This window comes from Balaenoptera physalus (assembly GCF_965194825.1).
Source record: "Balaenoptera physalus genome assembly, chromosome: 16".
Taxonomy (NCBI): Eukaryota; Metazoa; Chordata; class Mammalia; order Artiodactyla; family Balaenopteridae; genus Balaenoptera; species Balaenoptera physalus.
The window spans coordinates 78900715-78923378 of record NC_138898.1 but is presented as its reverse complement, the minus strand read 5'-3'; the positions used below and the strand labels follow the sequence as shown (position 1 = coordinate 78923378).

The following is a 22664-nucleotide window of genomic DNA, read 5'->3' as shown; positions in this document are numbered from 1 at the left end:
ATAACCACAGGGGGATGATGTTCTCCTGATGGGTATCAGCAGGGTGGAGGTCAGACGCCATGTCTCACTCTCCCCTGCCCTGGATATCCTCCAGGACCAGGTCCTGTCTCTCTGGTCATCTTCAGGTATACGACTTCCCTTGTTGAGCACATCCTTGACTATAATTTCACCCACTAGCTCTGACGAATCCCAAATCTGGGTTCCCAGCCCTGGCCTCTCGCCCATGATCCATCCTTGATTTCAGCTGTGCACAGACTTTCCTTGGGGACTGACCCTCAACGTGTCCAATTTAGAATTCAACTCCACAAAGACGTCTTTTCCCCATGATCGTATTCCTGGCAGTAGTAGCCACTTGGGAAACTTGAAGTCAGTCATCTCAACCCTTCTTTCCTCAGGCTCTAAATCCACTCTGCCAGTGGGTCCTGAGCTCTTTCCCTTTCAACCATATCTTCCTCATGGTCAATGACTTTCCTGTGCTCATTGCCTCCACCTTTTTTCAAACTCTCACTGTGACAGGCTGGGGATGCTCTCTTTTCTTTCTTTTCTCACTTAATCCCCCACCTATTTCAAGGTTTGAAGCAAGTACCCCCATTTCCTGAAGACTTATCTGACCTCTCAAGACCACATGTGTCTCCTTTCTTGAACTTCTATTCATTTTATTTTAAAAAAAGTTATTGAGGGTCTGCTGAGTACATGGGCTAACTGCTGAGGGCACCACAACAATGAAGTCCCTGGCTGCAAGGAGATTACAGTCTAGTAACCATCAAGCCAATTAATTACTCTTTGTTTTCTCTCTTAGTTGTGTTTCCCCAACCAAATTCTTAAATAGCCAGGACTGTGTCTTAAGCATCTTTTGTAAAACCCATAGTGACTGTTAGACTACAGGGCCAGTAACAAGTCCTTACTAAGTACTTGTTGGTTATATGCAAGATGGGTAGCAGAATAAGACTAGAGATACATGTCAACTGCAATCCTTATCTAGAGATACAGAGAAGTATCTTTGGTTAAGGAAAAAAACGCATCAAGAAATTAAAGAAACCACACCGTGTTTGAATGGTATTTTACATGTTTAAACAATAATTCAATTTAACTTGACAAATTAACTCAATTTTTTTTTCTTTTTTCTTCTTTTTGGCTACGCTGCGCAGCATGCGTGATCCCACTTCCCTGACCAGGGATTGAACCCGCGCCCCCTGCAGTGGAAGCACGGAGTCCCAACCACTGGACCGCCAGGGGAGTCCCTAATTTTTTAAAATAATTATTGATGAGTCATTCCCCAAATTCCATAGTCACAAAATAATAGTCACATTTTAAGACTAAAGAACTAATATAGAGAAATGATTCATAGCACATTAATAATTTGAAGGTATTATTTGGAATTTCCTAAGAGATTTTACAAGATAGAAATAGAAGCAAATTGAGAAGCATCAAATGCAAATTTTTAGATAAAACCATTCTGTCCTCTTAAGAGTATTGCTAGGATCCAAACACACAAGGCAACCATGCCATCCTCCCAGCAATGGATCTGCTGGAACCAGGGACAGAGTGGGCTCAGGTAATACCAATATGTCCTTTCTAAGTGTCCCCAGGAAAAAGTCTTTTGTGAATCAGAAGCGGAGGAATCTCATTTCTCCAAAATGTAAAACTATTTTTGATATAAGGGAAAATAGGGAGATATTTCACTCTTCCAAGCCTTAAATGAGTAGTTTTGACTCTTTGTTCAGGGGTCCTAGTATGGATCTCAACTTAGATGTCCAGTTCAAGGAATGTATGTCACTCAAGCCCAGAAGGGAGCTTCACGTGCTTAACAGAAGCTCAAGAATTCACAGTCAAATGTTAGACCCAGACACATGTTTACTGTCAAACTTAATTTTTCAAAAAATTCTTACTCACCTGCCAGAATATGCTGTCTATTGTGTTTCCAAGAAAACCATCGCGACCTTCTGAAGACACCAGTTTGGGGCCAAGAATTGTCATGAATTCATCAAAATCCACTTGACCATCCCCTGGAAGGAGAAGATATAAATACGAGTTGAAAAGTAGCTGAAATTGACCTACGGTACCCAATGAAATAAACATCTCCATGCTTTTCTCCATGGCATGACCCCAATCAATGAAGAGCTGAAACCATTTCTGAAAATTGGGCTTCATTCTTAAAATACCAAAAGAAATACAAGAAATTGGCAACTGTTAGTACCTCTAATAACACATATTCCTAATCATTTGTCAGTATCTGTGTCTAAATGCCCAACCAACACCTCCCACTTAAATGGCCACAACTTCACACCTGCTGTACCTGGACCCCAAATTGCCCAGCTGTACAGGAGAGAAATCACATCTTCATCCCTATCTCTTCCTTCATCCTTGTCAATCACACATAAATTTAGTCATCAAGTCTTACTGATTTCACTTCTTAAATACCTGTGGCTGCTCTACCTTTTTTGTAAATCTAATTGCTAGTCCATTTCCAAAAAGACTGTGGTGGGAAAATGCTTCCAAGAATGAATGTTCCTAGTTATAATTACAATGTTACTAGTAAAATGGCTTTTGCCCTCATACTTTCCCCTCCACGCTCTCTTCCAGACAGTTGAGTTTATTTCCGCAAAGCATATGTGACCGTGCTTTTTTCCCCAAAGCATATGTGACCGTGCTTTTTTCCCCAAAGCATATCTGACCGTGCTTTATAAACTTCAAAGGCATCTTTGACCAAAAATAAGGAAACCACCTCAGGATGGTATTCAAGTCCCACTATTCCTTTTGACACGCTTTGCTTCCCACCTCTGCACAAAATGCCATGCTCTTTCAGAGCTCCATACTTCTGTACATGCTGTTCCCTCCATCCGGGATGCCCTTCCCCATCTGTCTACCTGGTGATCTCTAACTTGTTCTATACAATGGAGCTTAAATATCATGTTCTCTTTTTGTATTTTTCCTGACCCTTCCTTATCTCACTAGACAGAGTTGGGCACTTTCTTCTGTCCCTTCTACTAATTTAGTGTGCATCTATTTAGAACAGATCACCCTATATCTCAGCCACTAATTTGCACACCTATCTCCCACCTGGATTGTGAGCTCTGCAAGGCCAGGGACCCAGTCTGAAACTTCTTTATATCTGACACCACGGTAGGTGCTCAATATGCACTTAGAGAATGAATGACGTCTCTTGCTTGTTTTTCCTTTGCTCAGTTCAACATGCATTGGATCTTTCATACTAGAGCTGACACTGACCAAAGGTGAACTTGAGCCAAATTAGACAAAATTGGACCTTCAGGCTATTGTCTGAGCCTCAATGACTCATCAATGTGGCATTCTGCACCCTTAGGACGGCTCAGGAGGGTGTCTCCACCAAGAGCTCACCACATCTTGGCCCCAGGCAGGGAGGACAGTCCAGGTGTCTGCATACATGTTTGCCAAAGTGCAGACACATCAATCCACTCCTGGAGCGCAATCGCCTTCCAAGAGCCTTCATTGGAAACCTATTTCCAAAAGCCAAGCAGACGTCAACATCAAGACGTCAGTAATTCAGAACAGACAGTCCAGGAACAGATCCCAGTGTAGATAAAACTTCCCAGAGGACAGGGTAAGCATGACAAGTCAGTAGGAAAGGGAAGATTAAGCCACCAAGTAGGGTGGGGCAGTCAGTGGACTACTGAGAGGAAATTGATGTATCTCTCACCTGTCAGCAAGATGAAAGGATCTAAAATTTCACCTTGGCTGGTCATCATAAGACGGCTAATTCAAGCGACAATGAGTTAGCATCTTGCCTTTCAAATGAGCAAATACTTATAGGAAGAATACTGCTCAGTGCTGGCAGAGATGCAGATGAGAGATGGACTCTCTGACGCATCTCTGGTATATTCATCCAGATGTTGACTAGCAGCATTCAAGATGCTGTAACATTCTGGTTCTTTTGTACCTAACAACTTCACTTTTAAAGAAAAAGACAAAGCAAGGAAATGATCTTAAATGCAGACCAAGATGTTTGCCCAAAGATAAGTCATCCAGCGTTTGTGAAAGTGGAAAGTTCGAAGCTGGAGGAAGATGAGAATGGCCCAGTCTCGCTGGCGTTCCTACTGAGCGAGAACCACGAGGCTCCCAGTCTCGGACAACCACACTTGTTATATACACGCGCTAACCCCCAGCCACGCCCACTAGTCAAAGCTGGTTCTGGACGGCCAGAAAGTCTCAGGCCGGAGGGTGCATTCTCAAGAGAGAGAGAGCACCACCTTCCGTGAGATGGAAAGTGATTCCTGGGGACCAACGATAACTTAGATATTATAGTTTGTGGCCCTCCTAATGTCACAGTGTATAAACAGATATTCATACAGTGTATCTGTGCAATTATAATAAGATGCCATGGGGTTAGGGCAACTAGGGAAACAAGTTTCTTAAAAGGCACCTGAGCGGGGGAGTGACAGGTCAAGAAGGAGGGACAGGACAAGAGGAGGAAGAAGAGGAGGAAGAGGAAGTAGTTCAAGAAACACTGGACTAGACAATGTCCCAGGTACTATGGTTCTCCTTCCGGGGCCCTCTCTCTGGGACGTTGGTCTATTAGCAGTGGGCCTCATCCCAAGTGTCCGTCACCCAGGGCGAGGTCCAACAGTTCATAAAAGTTTAGAAGCTCGAGGGTGTGGATCATTTTTTTTTTTACAAAGACCTCATGAGTAGAGAATGGACTTGAGGACATGGGGAGGGGGAAGGGTAAGCTGGGACAAAGTGAGAGAGTGGCATTGACATGTATACACTACCAAATGTAAAATGGATGGCTAGTGGGAAGCAGCCGCATAGCACAGGGAGATCAGCTCGGTGCTTTGTGACCACCTAGACGGGTGGGATAGGGAGGGTGGGAGGGAGACGCAAGCGGAAGGGGATAGGGGGATATACGTATACGTATAGCTCATTCACTTTGTTATGCAGCAGAAACTAACACAACATTGTAAAGCAATTATACTCCAATAAAGGTGTAAAAAAAAAAAAAGAGACCTCATGAGACCTTAACGAAAATATGTCCACCAGCTGGGCCACACCAGCTCCTGCCCATAGTGTAGTAGGCACCACTCTCCCCTGGGAGTCGAATGGGATGGGGTTGGGGGCCCACAGGACGTAGCAAAACACCTGCTTCTCAGCACGAGGCTGTCTTTAAACAATCTACCTTCCAGGTAGGAGGAGAGAGACCACCCACCTCTCCAAAAGCTCCCCCGCCACCCCTGGTGATGGGAGAGCAGCGTGTGGAACTGGTGCGTTTCAAGGGTCCACACGGAACTCTGGTCAGAGTCATCAGGGAGCTCACGGATGGTGCGCTTGGCTGAGAACAGCAAACCCAGAGCTGACAAGCGGAAATGATGCTTCAAACTACATCCTGGCCTCAGGGAAGGGAGCAGCTTATTCACTCCTCACATCCTTGGCCAGAGGGGAAGTGCTTGGGTTGGGGGCCAGTGCTCAGGACCCCATGGCAGTGCCAGCTGTAGCGCTGGTGCACAGGTGGCTTGGTAGAGCCTTTCTGCTACTTGGAGGACAGGTCTGGCTCACAGGAGGATTTGCTTCTAGCTGTTAAGCAGATGACATTTGGAACTTCAGGTTTGTTATTGGTCAAAATGTGATTCTCCCCCAACCCCCCCCCTTTTTTTTTTAACTATCATTGAGCCAAGGGAGATTCCTGCAGGCCCACAGTTGGAGAAATAATCAGGGTGGGACACCCTCACCTATCTCTATCTCTCTGGGGATCTTCTCAGCTCTGGCTCCTGAGTATGTGTGTACATTGCACATTTTCTGCAGACCTTCAGTACACAAAGACTCCTCCTTTCACATACACAGCTCGACATCAGACCTGCCAGCAGTACAAGGTTCTATTCAGATTTAGACTGAGGAAAAGCTGCCTTCAGCAGATCCTAGTTTGAAGGACAAATAGGACTGGGAACACCCCACAAGCTATCAATGCTGTTCCCAGAAGTCTGGCCCCCATGTCCTCACCCTCTCCCTGCATCCATTCCAGGAGAACTGAGATGAATACAATCTCAGAGAGCAGTTTCTCCCTAAGTCCCTTGAACAGAGACTAGCCCCAGGCCGAGGCAAGGTCTGGGAAGTCTGATGATGATCTTGACATCTAACACACTAAGCAGTCACCATGCCATGGCATCATTTAAAGAAATCGCCACACCCTAGTTCATTTAAGGCTGCCAGCGGCCCATTTTACAGATGAGAAAACTGAAGCACAGAGAGGTTCAGTAACTTGCAGAAGCTCACACAGGGGAGCAGAGCTGGGATTCCAAACCCAGCAGTCTGCCTATGCTTTTGCTGTCTCTCAGGAGGCCGGGCGATGTGTGGCTCTGTCGGAACACTATTCCCTCTGACCCCAGCGTTCCCTGGCTGGGGAGTGCTACGGCTGCCTGGCACACAGAGGCAAACTGAAACCTAAGTTGCTCTTTTGGGTCTCAGGTCAGCTGCTGGAGGTCTTTCTTAAGCATTTAAGAGAGTGCCAATAAGTAATAGGAAATACTGATTTAACATTTGCGATATGCCGGACACTGAACTCAAGGCCTTACATATATTATTGTTTGATTCTATCCCAACACTATGAATAGGTTCCACCCTTCCACATTTTGCCCTTGAGAAAATTTCGGCAAGAAGAGGTTAAAAGGAACTAGGTCAAGGCCGGGCAGCTAGTAGGCACCAGCAAAGGGATCAGCTTGGAACCCCTGATGCTAATCCCCGCGTTGCAAAGCCTCCCTCTGTGTCAGAGGCCCCAGCATAATTCCTAGCCCAGGTTCATATCTCTCTTCAAAGTCTGAGAGTTTAATATGTTTTCCTATCTGGGCCTTTGGGAAGAAATTTAGTAGGAATTTGGGAGGATGGCCTTTAGGGGCATTAATGCAAATGACCACTGCCTGAAAGCTATTTGTTCCCCAAATTGCCATTCTGCCGGCAGTGAGGGTCTCAGTAATTCTCCTTGGATGGTCAGTACTCTGAGGACACAGGTCTCTCACATACAACCCTCCAGGCATACTCTTCCACCAGAAAGAATTGGTCTGACGAATGAGGCCTGTGCAGGCCTAGCAGCATGACACGAGGCTGGCATTCCGGATTCACAGTCCCCTAAAAACAAAGTGGGTATCTTCCCAGACTCCCCAACCTTTCACAGAATGCGGCGGATTCCGAATGCAAAAACTTTATTTGGTCAAATTGTTTTACGAATCTTGAACAGGCAAGTAAGTGCAGAGTGAAAGAATGAAATTCACGCCTACGGAGCCTCAGTCCCCCTCCACAAGCTTCCAAATATCATGATCCACTTAGCAAGACACGCGGGAAGCTAACCTGCCCGGGACTGCGTCTGATTGCTTCCCACTGCTGTGTAAGTCAGAGTAATGAACTTGAACGAGGGCAGGAAGCCGAGGGAGGGCCAGGACTGCACAACATTCGTGAAGACCAACCAGCTGAAACTTTCACCAAGAGGTAAAATAACAGTAAAAATCCCTGCAAAATAAAAGGAAGGAAAGGCATATACAGAAAAAATGATGGGCTCAGAAGGGTAATGAGGAGACAGATTAGGAGGAAGAAGAAATGTCTGCCTGAGACTCCGTTCAAATCAACTGACTCAATTCCAAAAGCATGCCTACAAAGGAGCAGAGGAGCGGGCGATGTACGGTGGGGCAAGAAAGAGACGAATAGACACAGGCTTACCTTCCGGGAGGTTGCAGTCCGAAACCTGGGACAGAATCAAGTGGGAGCTGGGACTTACCTAGAAGCACTGAGCTAGGGCAGCACCAAGCTGGGAGCAAAGGCTCCAATTAGGAAATTCTCAATGGCTTGGCAGTGAGCCCTCAAGGGAGGGAAGGTTCTAACGAGCTGAAAGGGGAGATGAGGTGATCACCCTGAACAACGTGGGGACCCCAGGAAGGATGGAGGGTGGCTGGAGCAGCTGGATGGAGTGTTCCTATGGGAAGAGAACAGGACGAGATAAGCACTGCTGGTCCTCGATGCAGAGTCAGTGGAAAGGGTCCAACTGGGGAGTAAGAGCATCACCCACCACCAACGCCATCCAGTGAAATTCTTTTGCCTAATGCTTCAACCTCTCATAAAGTGTTAGGGACTGGACTATGCCCAGATTCATCTGCTGAAGCCCTAACTCCCCCCCACACACAGTGTGACTGTATTTGGAGACAAAGACTTGGAGGAGGTAATTAAGGTTAAATGAGGTCATAAGGGTGGGGCCCTAATCCAATAGGACTGGTGCCCTTATAAGGCGTGGAAGAGACACCAGGAGCGCAAGCACAGAGGAAAGACCATGTGAGGACACAGCGAGAGGGTGGCCATCTGCAAGCCAAAGAGTGAGCTCCCACCAGAAACCAACCCTGCCAGGACCTTGATCTTGGATTTCCAGCCCCTGGAACTGAGAGAAAAATTTCTGTTGTTTAAGCCACCCAGGCTGTGCCGTTTTATTACCGCAGCCCGACTAACTAACACATCAAGGTAGGGAAGAACAATGGGCTCTTGGGAAACTTGGCACTTTTTGCACTGTTCCTGTGAGTTAGAGCCTAAAATTGAGACTTATGGGACTTCCTTGGTGGTCCAGTGGTTAAGACTTCGTGCTCCCAATGCAGGGGGCAAGGGTTGGATCTCTGGTCAGGGAACTAAGATACTGCGTGCCACATGGTGCAGCCAAAAAATAATAATAAAAAAAATTTTTAATAAAAGAAAGTAAAATAGAGATTTAAGAGTGCCATTTTGATATCCTGTTACAGTCTATGTAAGAGGCAGGAGAAAGGCACTGGAAAGGAAGAGTTTGAGAGGAGAACCAAGCATGAGAGGGGTGCCCTAGATAACAGGGGAGACCTAGATTCAGTAAGGGGCTGGCAGTTTGCCTCCAGTAGTGTTGAATGCCACAGGGGACCCAGTAGGATGAAGGCTGAGAAAGGGACATTGTAAGGATGATGACTGAACCTGGGTGGGGGGTGGGGGGCCAAAACCAAGCCCTTGTCCCAACAGCAGCACCTGAATTTTTACAGAAAAGGGGCTCAGGAGCAGCACCTTGGTTGGAAGGGGTCTACAGCTCTTTGAGGGGGATACATATTAGAGGGGTCACACCCTGGATCCCTGGGCTATGTATTGGAGGCATCTCAAGACCCACCCCCAAGTTCAACGGCTCACTAAGAGATTCCCAGGACTCAGCATATAGTCCTACTCACAGCTATGATTTATTACCATGAAAGATTAGAAAGCACAATTATCGAAGAGAAGAGGTGACTGGGGTGAAGTCTGGAGGAAACCAGGCACAAGTTTCCAGAATTCTCTCCCAGTGGAGTCAAGAGGACATGCTTAATTCTGCCAGCAATGACCAGTGGCAACACAGGTGAAATCCTGTCCAGCAGCAGAGCTCATTAGAGTCCCGTTGTCCCAGGTATTTATTGGGGGGTGGTCAGGTAGGCAATCTGTCCCTGGCATGGACTAAAATTCAAGACTCCCAGAAGGAAAGCAGGTGCTTAAACATAAACCATATTGTAGGTACAATGGTTTAGGTACAGTGAGCCACTTGTTTCTTTTAGGAATGATGGGGACCCTCCCCAAATCCAGTCTCCCAGACACCAGCAGAGGGCTAACCTTGCAAGCAGGACTTTCAAAGGATAGCCTGTTGTGTTAACTCTTTTCTGCACACACCTCTACCTTCATTCTAAGGTCATGAGTCATCGAGCCAAGGCCACAGAAATCTGGGGACATCAACATTTACACCTAGAACAGGAATAGATGCACGGCTTCTCGTGGTTCAGAGTCCCTAATAATAGACCTCACAGTGGCTGGTGACACAAGGGACAGTCTTCCTAGATCCGAGAGGCTTGACTCTGTGCGGCAACCCGTCTTGGCCATTCTTCTGAAAGGACAAGCACAGCCTCTCCAACCTCTGCTTCTGCGCACAGAACTTTACATACATCAAGTCCTCCTAGTTCCTGAACCGCCCCATCCTCACCCTGTCAGTCAAAGCGTCACCAAGGCCCAGACAACCCCAAGCAGTGCACCTGCCTTCAGCATCCCGGGAAGCCTGTTTCCCATGAGAGCTGAACAGGAAGCAGAGTTTTTACATCCATTCTATAACCCATAGTAACAGAAAAAATGCTTTTACTTCCACTTTACCTCTGAATGGGAAACAGCAATTGACCACAGTAGAACGAGAAAGTCGAGCGGTAGTGGTGGTGAAAGGGGGTTGGTGGAGGCTGGTGGCACCTCCTAGCACTGCCACTGCCCACTCTCACTTCTCCTCCAAAGAGGAGCAGGAGCTAATCAACAGAGCTGGCTCTCAGGAGGTGTGCAAAGATTGTGCTCACAGCTGGGGCTCACACCCTGGTTGTGTTTCTCATGAATGCTATAGGTTCATCCAAGCCTGGTCTGCTCTGCGTAAGCCCAGCCATCCTACCTCCTCTCTTATTTTCTACATGGGGATACAGGCCACGAGTAAGGCTGAATATAAAGGAGCACTTTATTTCTTATTTCTACTGCTCTTATGCACGCGTCTCCCTCAGGGATCCACGTGGAAGAGAAACTGTCAAGACAAGACAGACCATGCATCTCACTAGCACCAAATTCATCTTCTGCTCCAACAGCTGCAAGGTCATTTCTAAACTTCAGAGAATAGTTTTGACTTAAAAGTTTCTGATCTGAAATACATTAGGGAATAAGTTATGAGGAAATGGATGCTGTGACTACAGAATAATCTTGACTTCAGGATTAAGAAGAACGGATACTGAGCACCTTTTCATGGACCTGCTGGCCATCTGGATGTCTTCTTTGGAAAAAAAAATCTATTTTGTTCTGTCTGTATTTAAATCAGATTGTTCGGGTTTTTTTGGTTAATGTGTTGGATGATGTTGTTTAAGGGTACAGACTTCCAACTAGTGGAGAAATAAGTCCTGGAGATCTAACACACACTAAGTGATTGTAGCCAACAAAACTGTATTATAAATATTAAACTTGCTAAGAGAATAGATCTTAATTGTTCCCAATATTAGAAGAAAATAATTATGTGACATGCTAACGCTACTCTGATCATCATACTGCAGTATAAATGTATCAAGTAAAAAAAGAATGAAGATAATTTCTAATGTGTCTTCACTCAACTTTCCGTTAAAGAGTCCTTGAAACTAGAAAAAGACCAAAAAATCAAAGAAGTTCTAAAAGCTGAGGCTACCCATCAACCACTTGAAAAAACCCTGGGGAAATGTTTATCAACCACAGCCTCGGTGAAGCAGATGGAGAAATAAAACTGGTGGTCTGTGCAGGCTGCACTCTTGGCAAAGGAGCTGCAGCACCTGCCAAAAAGTGGTAGGAAGAGGCATGAGCCTCATACCCAGTCCTCCCCAAGCTCAGAGACCCAGACTCTGCAAACCCAGAAACCCAGGCAACCAGCTCCCAAGTGTGTGTGCCTGGGCTGCTAGGAAGTCTGGCACCTTGTCCTCATCTCTTGTCATCCCTTTTCTCTCCTTCCCTGGTACCTCCCTTTCAACCTCCATTTGTAGCTACAACCCCAGCATATCACACGAGGAGAAGTTCCAGCACTGGCCAGCATCACGCTGCAGGCTCCAGTCTCCATGCCCTCAGCAGGGCAGAGACAGTAGGAACCCAGGGTGTAATAAGTGTTGGGAATTATCATTTTTTAATATGATGCTTCTTGATCATGATTCTTTCACCATAATTCTCAGATTTACCGAAGTGGCAAGTGGAAGCAGAATAACAAACCCTGTCCAGTATTCTTTTACTGAATACTTACTAGCCACCAGAAACTGCACAAGGTACTGCACACTTCTACCCCATAACTGGATATTCTGAAACCCAAGTGGGAAAAGAACGTGGTCAGTGACACCCACACATGCTGATGGTTGGCCAATGCTGAGACCCAGGTCTCCACGTTAAGAACTGAAAACTAAGGGAAAAAATTGGGATTAGTCCAAAAGAGAAGAGAAACATTATCCTGAACACCCAAAGAAAAATTTACTCCCAAAAGCCACTCACTATTAGAAAGAGAAGAAAGCTTAAGGAACACCTGCTTATATTCTCACTATGACAGATGAAAACAGCCCTATGCAAACAAGAGGTTGTACAGACATATGAGGATGAGGTGAAAGGCAAGAGACCAAGACATGAATGGAAGGAAGAGGGACCTGGCTTCAGTGAGGAGAAAATGTGAGGACACCAACAATGTTCTAGCAAAGTCAAGGTCTACTTGGGATCCATTGGCAGAAAACTACAACTTCTAACTCAAGCCAACAAATAGGTACCCAAAGCCATTATGTGAGAGCCATTGTGCTAGGTGTGGGGATGCTGAATGAATGTGGAGGACATCAACCCTGCCATCTAGGAAATTAGAGTTCAGCTGGGAAGAGAGAAAAACAAGGCATCACGGGTGTGTGTCGACTATAAAAGGGGAAGTGCTACAAAGGCCAAAAGCAGAGAAATTCGATATGGTCTAGGACAGTAGTCTCCAAGGTGGGAGCAAGGCAAGGGATGCTCAAGAACACTCATCGTGGTGCCAGAAAAAGTATCACAAGCTCCATACTTATCTTTTTACTTTTTGGTATGGGTTATGAGGTCCAAAATATATTAGTAGAGTAGTGCCTGCATGTAATATGATAAATAAACAGGGAGGGGAGGGTGCATGAGCTGAGAAGGGCAGAAAAGAGGGGTCATTGTGTACTGGGAAAGCCAAAATCTGCACATTATGAACTTGCTACTTATACGCTTCTACTTGGTATACTCCTTTGTCTGTTACTTAACAGTAGTATATTAGTATATTAATTTTATGTAGGCAAACATAAGTGCTATTTGGAAAATATAATGTCATAGTATGTGGGGGGAGGGGAGCAATTGCAGTAGCAGTAATAAAAGTAGCCATTGCAGCAGCAGCAGAGACAATTATAGGAATAACCTATAGCCCTAAGTTATTCTAAATAAAGACAGAGGGAAATAAGAGAGAAATGAAATGATGAAAGAGAAGATGATAGAGATGAAAGGCAGAAATTGGAGAATTGAATTTCACAAGGGGGAAAAACATGAGAATACTCAAATGTACAATAACAAGAGATTTTCCTGAGCAGAGAGAGAAAAGATTTTGATATACTATCAGTCAGTAGCAGATCAGGTGGACAAAAATTAATAATGGTTGCCATTTATTAGGGCAAGCTGCAGGCCAAACACCCTGCTGAGATATTTTACCTAAGGGGCCACATTTACTTCTCACGTCAACAGTGAAAGATAGAGATTGACATCCCCATTTTACTAAGGCATAGTGGAGGTTCCCTTATTAGGTCACCTGTATAAGATTATGCCATTAATTGTAACAAAATCCAGATTTGAACCCTGGTTGATCTTGACTCTGCATTTGCCCTTTCCTTTCGGCTGTGTTGTCTTTAAAGATGATAATTTAAGTAATACAATTGCAATTACTATATGATCAGCCATATACTGAATGCTGTGGCAAACAAAGGCTACACTTCTCAAAACATTTGTGAAACATTTATAAATGTAGGATTACATGCAAGATAACAGAGAGAACATCAACTAATTCTCCAGAGCTGAAATGAGCAGGCTACATTCTCCTACTCAAACCCAAAGAAAGTAGGACTTCATAGTAAACACTTAAGCAGAAATCCCTAAACCTCTCTGGAACTGAAAAACACTCTCCTAACCAATGAAGAATACAGTAAGTCCCCTACATACGAACCTTCAAGTTTCAAACTTTCAAAGATGCAAACGTGCATTCACATGTCCAATCACATAAGTTAGTTCACATGTCTAGCATGCATTGTCACGTGCGTGCATCCTCTACAAGTGGTTGTGCTTTTGTGTACTTTACTGTACAGTACTGTATAGAGTACTGTAGTACAGTATCTTTATTTGAAGCTAGCTCTGCAAGAGGACGACTTCATTGAACTCCTTGCTATGCAACACAAGGAGCTTACTAATGAAGACCTGATGGAATTGGAGGCCCAGAGAAAGGACGAAGAGAGAGACAAGAGGAAGAAGAAATAACTGAAGAACCGAAAAGATTCATGATGCAGGAAATGGCAGTGCAATTTTCTTTATTTGAGGAGGCACTGTTAGTTTTTGAGGCACAGGACCCGAACATAGAATGGTACACGAAGGTTGCAGCAGCCTTTCAGAATGCAATCCAGTGCTACCATGTCATCTATGATGAGAAACAAAGAGCTACTACCCAGACATCACTGGATCTTTTTTCAAGATGGTAGATAGAATTGAATCCAGCAAGGAACCAGAACCTGTGCCATCAGCGTCAGGTGTGAGAGAAATTGCAGCTTGCCCTCCGTCTCCTATTGCTGACGATCTTTCAGATCTACCATCTCCCACTGCCTCTCCCTCCTCCAGTCAGTAACTCTTCTTGCCTGTTCACTTGATACCAGCCCCTGTATGCCAGCTGTTGTACTGTACTACTGTACTTTTCAAGGTACTCTACTGTAAGATTAGAAATGTTTTCTTAATTTTTTGTGTTTGTTTTTTATGTATTATTCGTGTAAAAATTATTATAAACCAATTACAGTATAGTTCTATATAGCTGATTGTGTTAGTTAGGTACCTAGGCTAACTTTGTTGGACTTACGAACAAATTGGACTTATGAACACGCTCTTGGGATGGAACTCGTTCATATATAGGGAACTTACTATACAATTTCGAGGTAATTTTTAAAGAAAATGGCAATAAGAACATTACATATCTCAACTATGTAGGTATTAATCAAAGCTGTCCGCAGAGGTAAATTCAAAGCATTAAAAGTAATTTCATCATTTTAAAAGATGGTGGTGGGGGGGAAGGAAAGAAAACATTCAAAGAAACATTTAGAAAAGAAGTTAGACATAAAGATATTAGGGGTAAGGATATAATAAAATTGGGGTAGGGGAAGAATTAATTAATTGGGGAATAAACAAATAGATATGGTAATTATTGTATTAAAAAGAAAAGAGCCAATTCTTCAAAAAAAACTTACAAAATATATAAATTACTGGCATATCAAATTCAGAAAGAATCAAAATTACAACTGAGAAAAGATATGTAGCAATGAATACAGAAGAAATAAAAATCATGAAACATTTTTTTGTATAACTTAAAGCTAATATTTTAAAAATTGTTTTGAAACTAGCGCTTTTATTGACAAAGAATAATTTACCAGGTAGAAAAGCAATGGAATCAGATTTAATAAGTAGAAAAGTAATTTTTAATAAATACCTGAAAAGCTTCTCAAATAAGAAAAATCACATCTGAGTTTTTTCATATTTTTGAAAAAAAGATACTCCTCATGTCATATAAACTATTCCAGGATGAAGAGAAAGAGGAAGTGTCATTAAAACTCTGATAGCAAAATACACAAAAGGAAAACAACTGGCAAACCTCACTTATGGATACAGGCAAAAATCCTAAAGCCTAAGCTGGAAAAGCTTATTTAAAATACTCTAGGGGACTTCCCTGGAGGTCCAGTGGTTAAGACTTCACCTTCCAATGCAGAGGGTGTGGGTTTGACCCCTGGTCGAGGAGCTAAGTTCCCACATGGCTTGTGGCCAAAAAACCAAAACATAAAGAAAACAAACAAACCCAGAAGCAATATTGTAACAAATTCAATAAAGACTTTAAAAATGGTCCACATGAAAAAAAAAATCTAAAAAAAAAATACACTAAAAGCATAGTGTACCATAGCCAAGTACAGGTTATTCCAGGAGTTGAGTACAACTTAATATTAGGAAAAATCAATTAATACATTAAATCAAATCAATAGATAGAATTAAAAAGTGGTGCTCTCTATGGATATTGCAAAGAAGCTGAGTTAAATATAATATCCCTTCAGGACTTTTTAGTACTGGGAAAAGAATAATACTTCCTTAAAATTAAGAGTGATCGATCTTAAGACAAGAACAGATATCCTCATACAGGGAGCAATCCCCATTCAGATAAGCGAGACCCTGGGTGCTTGGTATCATTTTCATTCAATATTGTTCTCAGCGTGCTGGCCAATATTATGATGCGAAATGAAAGTGAGAAATACGACCTCAGAAATGAAGACAAGCTTATCACCATTCAGAGGGTAGTGTGATTGTCTGTCTCGGAAGAACAACAGTAATTCTGCAGAATTTAGTAACAGTGGCTAGGCACCAGACACACATTTAAAAATCAATAGTTTTCTTGTGTGACAGCAATAACCATTTAGAAAACTTAACAGAAAATAAGAGCCCAGGGACTTCTGAGCCTGCAGGCAGCAGCAGGATCCCAACCGGCTCTCCCTCCCAGCTTCCTGGCAAGTCCCCTCTGCTGTGGGCACAGGCCCAGGCAGGCAGGGCTCCCAGAGAAGATGGAGCGAAGGTATAGGGATGGTACAAAGAAGATAGAGAGGCTCTGCACTGCCCAGGGGCTAGCAGAAAGGGGGCCTGCCTCACCTGGGAGGCTCCTGAAGAAAGGACCTCACCTGTGTACATGAGCAGGATGGAAGGCGGGGTGGTTCCCGACCCACTGACTCCAAGCACTTGGAGAAAAATCTGCTCTGTGGGCTGGGGTCTCCCTGCTTCTGTGTAGGGAAGCCCCCTGCAGCCTCAGAGGACAGGCATTTGTTCTCTGCACAGCCACAAGATGGGAGCTGGGGCCTCCTTCTCCCTGTAGCTTTTTTTTTTTGTAATTTAATTTTTATTTTATATTGGGGTATAGTTGATTCACAGTGCTGTGTTAGTTTCAGATGTACAACAAAGAGATTCCTTTTTATGTATACATATATCCATTCTTTTTCAGATTCTTTTCCCATCTAGGTTATTACAGAATATTGAGTAGATTTCCCTGTGTTATACCGTAGGTCCTTGTTGATTATCTATTTTATATATAGTAGTGTGTATAGGTTAATCCCAAACTCCTTATTTATCCCTTCCCCCCGCACCACATTTCCCCTTTGGTAACCATAAGTTTGTTTTCGAAGTCTGTGAGTCTGTTTCTGTTTTGTAGATAAGTTCATTTGTATCATTTTTTTTAGATTCCACATATAAATGATATTATAGGATATTTGTCTTTCTCAGTCTGACTTACTTCACTCAGCATGATAATCTCTAGGTCCATCCATGTTGCTGCAAATGGCATTATTTCCTTCTTTTATATATGGCTGAGTAATATTCCATTGTATATATGTACCACATCTTCTTTATCCATTCCTAGCTTTGCCACTGCCTGACAGGCCCTGACTTGGCTGCCAAAGGAGGACAGAAAAGCATAGGCAGGCAAAGAAAAGGCAGCTCATTTCCGGGAGTATGGTGACAAAGAGGGGGTGACCAAACTGAGCCTTTAGTGCACTAGTCTCCCACTGAATTACAGCTGGAGGAAGAAGAACTTGACCAGAACTTAGAGGAAAAAGAAAACAGAGAGGAAAGAAATACAAGCTCTCAGTGGAATCAGAGCACAGCAAAGAGTCTCGGGAACTAAAACGCTTGATTTCCAAAGATGCAAATTCAAAGATGCACTGAAAAAGCGGGTGGTAAGTTTGGAGGGCTGAGGCAGCAGCCTGGCAGGAGAGAAAGGCTCATGGACGTGGAGCCTAGATCCTGAGACTTCAGGTAGGAAGGACAGGGATTCCAGATGAAGAATAAAAGAACAGGGCTTCCCTGGTGGCGCAGTGGTTAAGAATCTGCCTGCCAATGCAGGGGACACGGGTTCGAGCTCTGGTCTGGGAAGATCCCACATGCCGTGGAGCAACTAAGCCAGTGCGCCACAACTACTGAGCCTGTGCTCTATAGCCTGTGCTCTGCAACGGGAGAGGCCACGAGAGTGAGAGGCCCGTGCACCGCGATGAAGAGTGGCCCCCGCTCGCTGCAACTGGAGAAAGCCCTCGCACAGAAACGAAGACCCAACACAGCCAAAAATAAATTAATTAATTAATTAAAAAAATAAAAAGAATAAAAGAACAGATGGGGGAGAAAAGCTCTTCATGATAGCTAGCTAACATCCATTGAGTTTTCTATCTGCCAGGCACTGCATTAAAGCATCATGAATTAACTTGTTCACAGCACACCTATAAAGCAGGTCTTTTTATTATTATCTCATGTGCTAAATAGGCAAGCAGAAACCAGGGGAGGTTGTGCCTGATTCACACTGGTCAGACCTGGCTGGGAGGAGTCTGAATGTGGGCAGCCTGACTCCAGGGACCAGGATTTTAGCCGCAAAGCCAGCAATGAGTAGTCAGTACGTAGTGATTAAGCAATGAGAAGATGATCCCCATCTAAAAAGGAAAATCTCTAATTTATAACCACAAGGAAGAGACAAAAAACCAGGAGTAAATTGAAAATGGTATTTAGGACCCCTATGAAGATGCAATTTTATTTATATATGTATAATATATATATGTATACACACACACACACATATATATATAACTACACAATTTTAGTGAAATATTTTAAAAGCCTCTAAGGAAAATGGCAAATAATACCATGCTTCTTGATGGAAAGATTATTGTAAAGATGTTAATTCTTCCCCAATTAATTTATATGTTTAATGCAATTCCAATAAAAAGCCTTGTGGGATGTTTTTTGAAGATTTCCCAATGACTCTTAAGGTCGTTTGGAAAATGAGCAGGCAAGAAAAGCTTTAAAAATGATTAAGGGGCTTCCCTGGTGGCGCAGCGGTTGAGAATCTGCCTGCCAATGCAGGGGACACAAGTTCGAGCCCTGGTCTGGGAAGATCCCACATGCCGCGGAGCAACTAGGCCCGTGTGCCACAACTACTGAGCCTGCGCGTCTGGAGCCTGTGCTCCGCAACAAGAGAGGCCGCGACAGTGAGAGGCCCGCACACCGCGATGAACAGTGGTCCCCGCTTGCCGCAACTAGAGAAAGCCCTTGCACAGAAACAAAGACCCAACACAGCCAAAAATAAATATAAATAAAATAAAATTGAAAAAAAATTAAAAAAAAAGATTAAGAACAGTAATGTTATAACAAATAATAAAATATATTACAGAACTACAATAATGAAAAAAGTACTGAATGGATAGGAAATAAATAAAACAGGACTATTCAGAAGTAAGATACAGGAAATACAGATAATAAACAGAAACAACTGAATAGAAAATAGGTTTACTTGACAAATGGTGTTGGGAAGATAAGTTAAGAATTTGGAAGTAAAAATCAATTTTGCTCCTCACTTCCTATTTTACTCTAAAACCCTAAAGAAATGTAGAGGAAATATACAGGTAAAATGGGGAGAAACTTTTCTAAGCTTCAAATCAATGCAAGAGAAGCAGAAAAGTAAAGATTCACATACTTGACAACATACTCCTCATGTTAAAAACATCAGCGATGAAATTAAATATTTAGCAATAAACTAGGAAAATTGTATGCAATGAATTTGGCAAAAGCGTAATACTGCTCAAATACAAAGGAATTCATTAAAAGACATAAATGCTAAAGGGTGCAAATAGATAATTCACAACGGAAAAATACGATTGTTGAACATGTGGGAATGTTCAACTTCAATAGTATGAAAATAAATGCAAATTAAAGCAATAATAAGATGGCATTTCCCACATCCCCAGTACGCGAAGATTTTATTTCTAAGTGAGAAGACAGTGTGCAGTCTGCCGAGACACCTCATCCCCATTGATGGGAACAGGCCTTGGCACTGCCTTTCTGGATATTAACTTGGCAATGCCATTTAGATAGAATGTTCCTCTTTAATGTTCTTTTCCTTTGATTCCATAATTTCTTTTCTGGAGTCTGTCCTAAGGAATTAATCAGAAATTTGGATAAATATCTCTGCCCCATGTTGTTGACCATGGCATTATTTATACTAATGAAAAATGGAAAAGAATAAAGAATACAAATAGGAGATTAAAAGTCAACACCTTACCCAGACATAACATATGAGTCTTTTCTTCTAAGCAAATAAATAAAATAATTGAAATAATATTTTCCTGTCCTTTCTATGTGACATCCTATTGTGAACATTTCACATGTTATTAAAGATCTTTAAAATGTAATTGGTCATATAACACCTTACAGGGACCCATAGTTTTCTCAATCAATCCCCTATTTTCAGAAAGTCTGAATGTTTCTATAAGAGCATGTAATATGGCTGTAATAAAAGAGCAAGCTATTTCTCTTGTTTAAGGCTTTTAAGGGTCCATATAAAATAGTTCTTTTTTTAAATTTAATTTTCACTTTGTATCGGGGTATAGTTGATTTACAATGTTGTATTCGTTTCAGGTGTACAGCAAAGTGGTTCAGTTACACATATACATATATCCTTTTTTTTTCAAGATTCTTTTCCCATATAGGGTTATTACAGAATACTGAGTAGAGGTCCCTATGTTCTACAGTAGGTCCTTGTTGATTACCTATTTTATATATAGTAGTGTGTATATGTTAATCCCAAACTCCTAATTTAAGAACTATTTTATGTATCTGCCATATAAAATAGTTCTTAAGGGTTAACGGTTCTGCTGGACCAAGCATGAAGCTGAATCTTGAGGACTTCCTCTGTGGAACACGTACCACAGCTTACCAAGTTGTACAGAAGTAAGATGTCCCTTGGTACCAACCCATCTTATATAGAACGTTATACAACTGCCACCCAGATCATTTCATGCAAAATTAGAATTGTATAGAAAATTGCTCTTCTGGGGCCCCATTGCTATGTGACATATAAAAAAAAAAATCACAGCACATTAAATATCTCTATATGCTGCACATCTCATCCCAACAAGTCCTTGGAAGATAATAAGTTTGACTGTTCTACCTCCAGAAATTATTAGCTTGATTGAGTACAAAGTAGGAGTAAATATTGTGGGGTGGTTGCTGGAGCTGATGAAGGCTGAAACCACCTGGACTCTTTAGAGCATGCCCACGGGTGTTTCCATACCATGTGTCCACACACTGGGCAGAAGGCCAAGGGTCCAGGGCTTTGGAAGATGGTGACTTCTGAACTGAAACAGTTGAGGAAATAACTTTACCTAACTCCCTATGAAAATTATGCCTTTGCCTCATGTGGGTCACCAGCATTGGTCACCTGGAGAGACGATGCAATACTAAGGGACAGTAATGTGTGAAAGAATCTATGACATTCTGCATTAAATAAACAGGAGTTAAAAATAAACAACTCCTAGAACCGTCTGGCTTTAAAACATGGCCATCAACAGGGGGAAGTATAATCATTTTGACATGTTTCCATTTCATTGAAGATTCAAGGTTTTAAATATGGACTTAAACCTAGATGTTATGCTTCCTGGATTGTGACTATCCAATTTCATATATATTTTTAAACTGAAACTTTAGAATTGTATGAAACAGTTCAAAGACTTCCAGGATATACAAGAAACACGCAGAATTTATTTCTTTTAAGTGATCTCTTAAAAAAATATTTATCAAGGCAAATGAACAAACCACTCTTAGGAATGTCACCCAATGTATGGATTTCAGAATCTTTCCGCTTTTATGTACTTCCAACTTTGACCTCCTAACCTAGGTCAGCAGGGATTACTTCCTCCTGACACCAATCCTGTCTCTTCCTTAGCAACACTACTACAGGAATGGTGTATAAGAGCAACACTCAAGTGAGAATATTAGAGATGAAGGTTTCTTTAATAATACATGCCAAGGAAATATGGACAGATTGAACCAAAAATCCTGACATTCCTCATACTTAGGGAGCTCTCTAAGTATTCTGCAATGACAGAAACTTCCTGAAAGAAAAATCCAGTAAGTCAGCATTTCAGACTAAACTTAATAGAAACTACATATTTGGAAATTAGTTTGCTTTGAAATCTTATTATAGGCACAATATTTCAAAAAAAAAAAAAGAAATTGAATTATAATAGATTTCAGACAATAGCTGTCAGTCACAGACCCAGATGTTCTCAGTGTACCAACAGTGAAAGACTCATGAAAGCTGATATCACTATTTCTGGTGAGTCCTAGGGCATTCACTCAGTATTTTACAGACCATGACTCTCCATAGCTCAGATTTAGTGACTTCATTTCTGATAGAACACTCAATTAACCACACAGGCTGAAGAACGTTTGTGTAAATTTTCCAAGGGTTTCTGGTTATGGGTAGATAGAATGACACATCACCCCATGTCTTGCACTGAATGCAGCTATGAAACTTGGACAGAATGCCTGCAGCAGCGACTTGAAGATTCTGAGAAGTAAACAGAGCAGGGGAACTGGGGAAGAAGACGTGAATTTGAAGTACCACCAAACCAGCAAAGAGTTTACTATACTCTTCCTGTGATATTCCCAGGCTAGATGCACTACGTATGGTGTAAAGCCTGGAAGTGGACACTGGTGTGGACAGTGAGAGCCCCAGGAGGCCCTCTAGTGTTGGCTTCAGGGGTGGGAAAGGGGTCTGTCAATACTCAGAAAGGTGGGGAAATACTTAAGGTTTTTTCATTTCTCCATCTCCTCATGTCCCAATCCATGGTAACCTGTAGGTGCCGAAAAGCTCTGAGAGAAAAGAAACTTCATCTCTGATTATTTTGTTTTCTCTTTCGGTTCTTCCACTGTTTGGACCAAGAGGCTGTGCATGGAAAGTGCACAACAGAATGGGACAAATAAAGACCCAGGTTTCTGGCTGTAGGAATAAAAAAAGAAAAGAATTGGAAAGTGTCAGGGAGATCTGGGAGAGTGAAGAGCTTGGCGAAGCTACTACATAA

General features: G+C 42.7%; 1 protein-coding gene across 16 annotated transcripts in view; it reads right to left on the bottom strand.

Annotated features, from left to right (window-relative positions):
- CALN1 (calneuron 1) overlaps positions 1–22664 on the bottom strand; it is a 477883-nt gene that overhangs the window by 168373 nt on the left and 286846 nt on the right. For all 16 annotated transcript variants that reach the window (XM_082432419.1, XM_082432431.1, XM_082432434.1 and 13 more), the window contains one exon: positions 1894–2006. In XM_082432419.1, coding sequence (XP_082288545.1) covers positions 1894–2006 — 113 coding nt within the window. The remainder of the gene's footprint in view (positions 1–1893; positions 2007–22664) is intronic.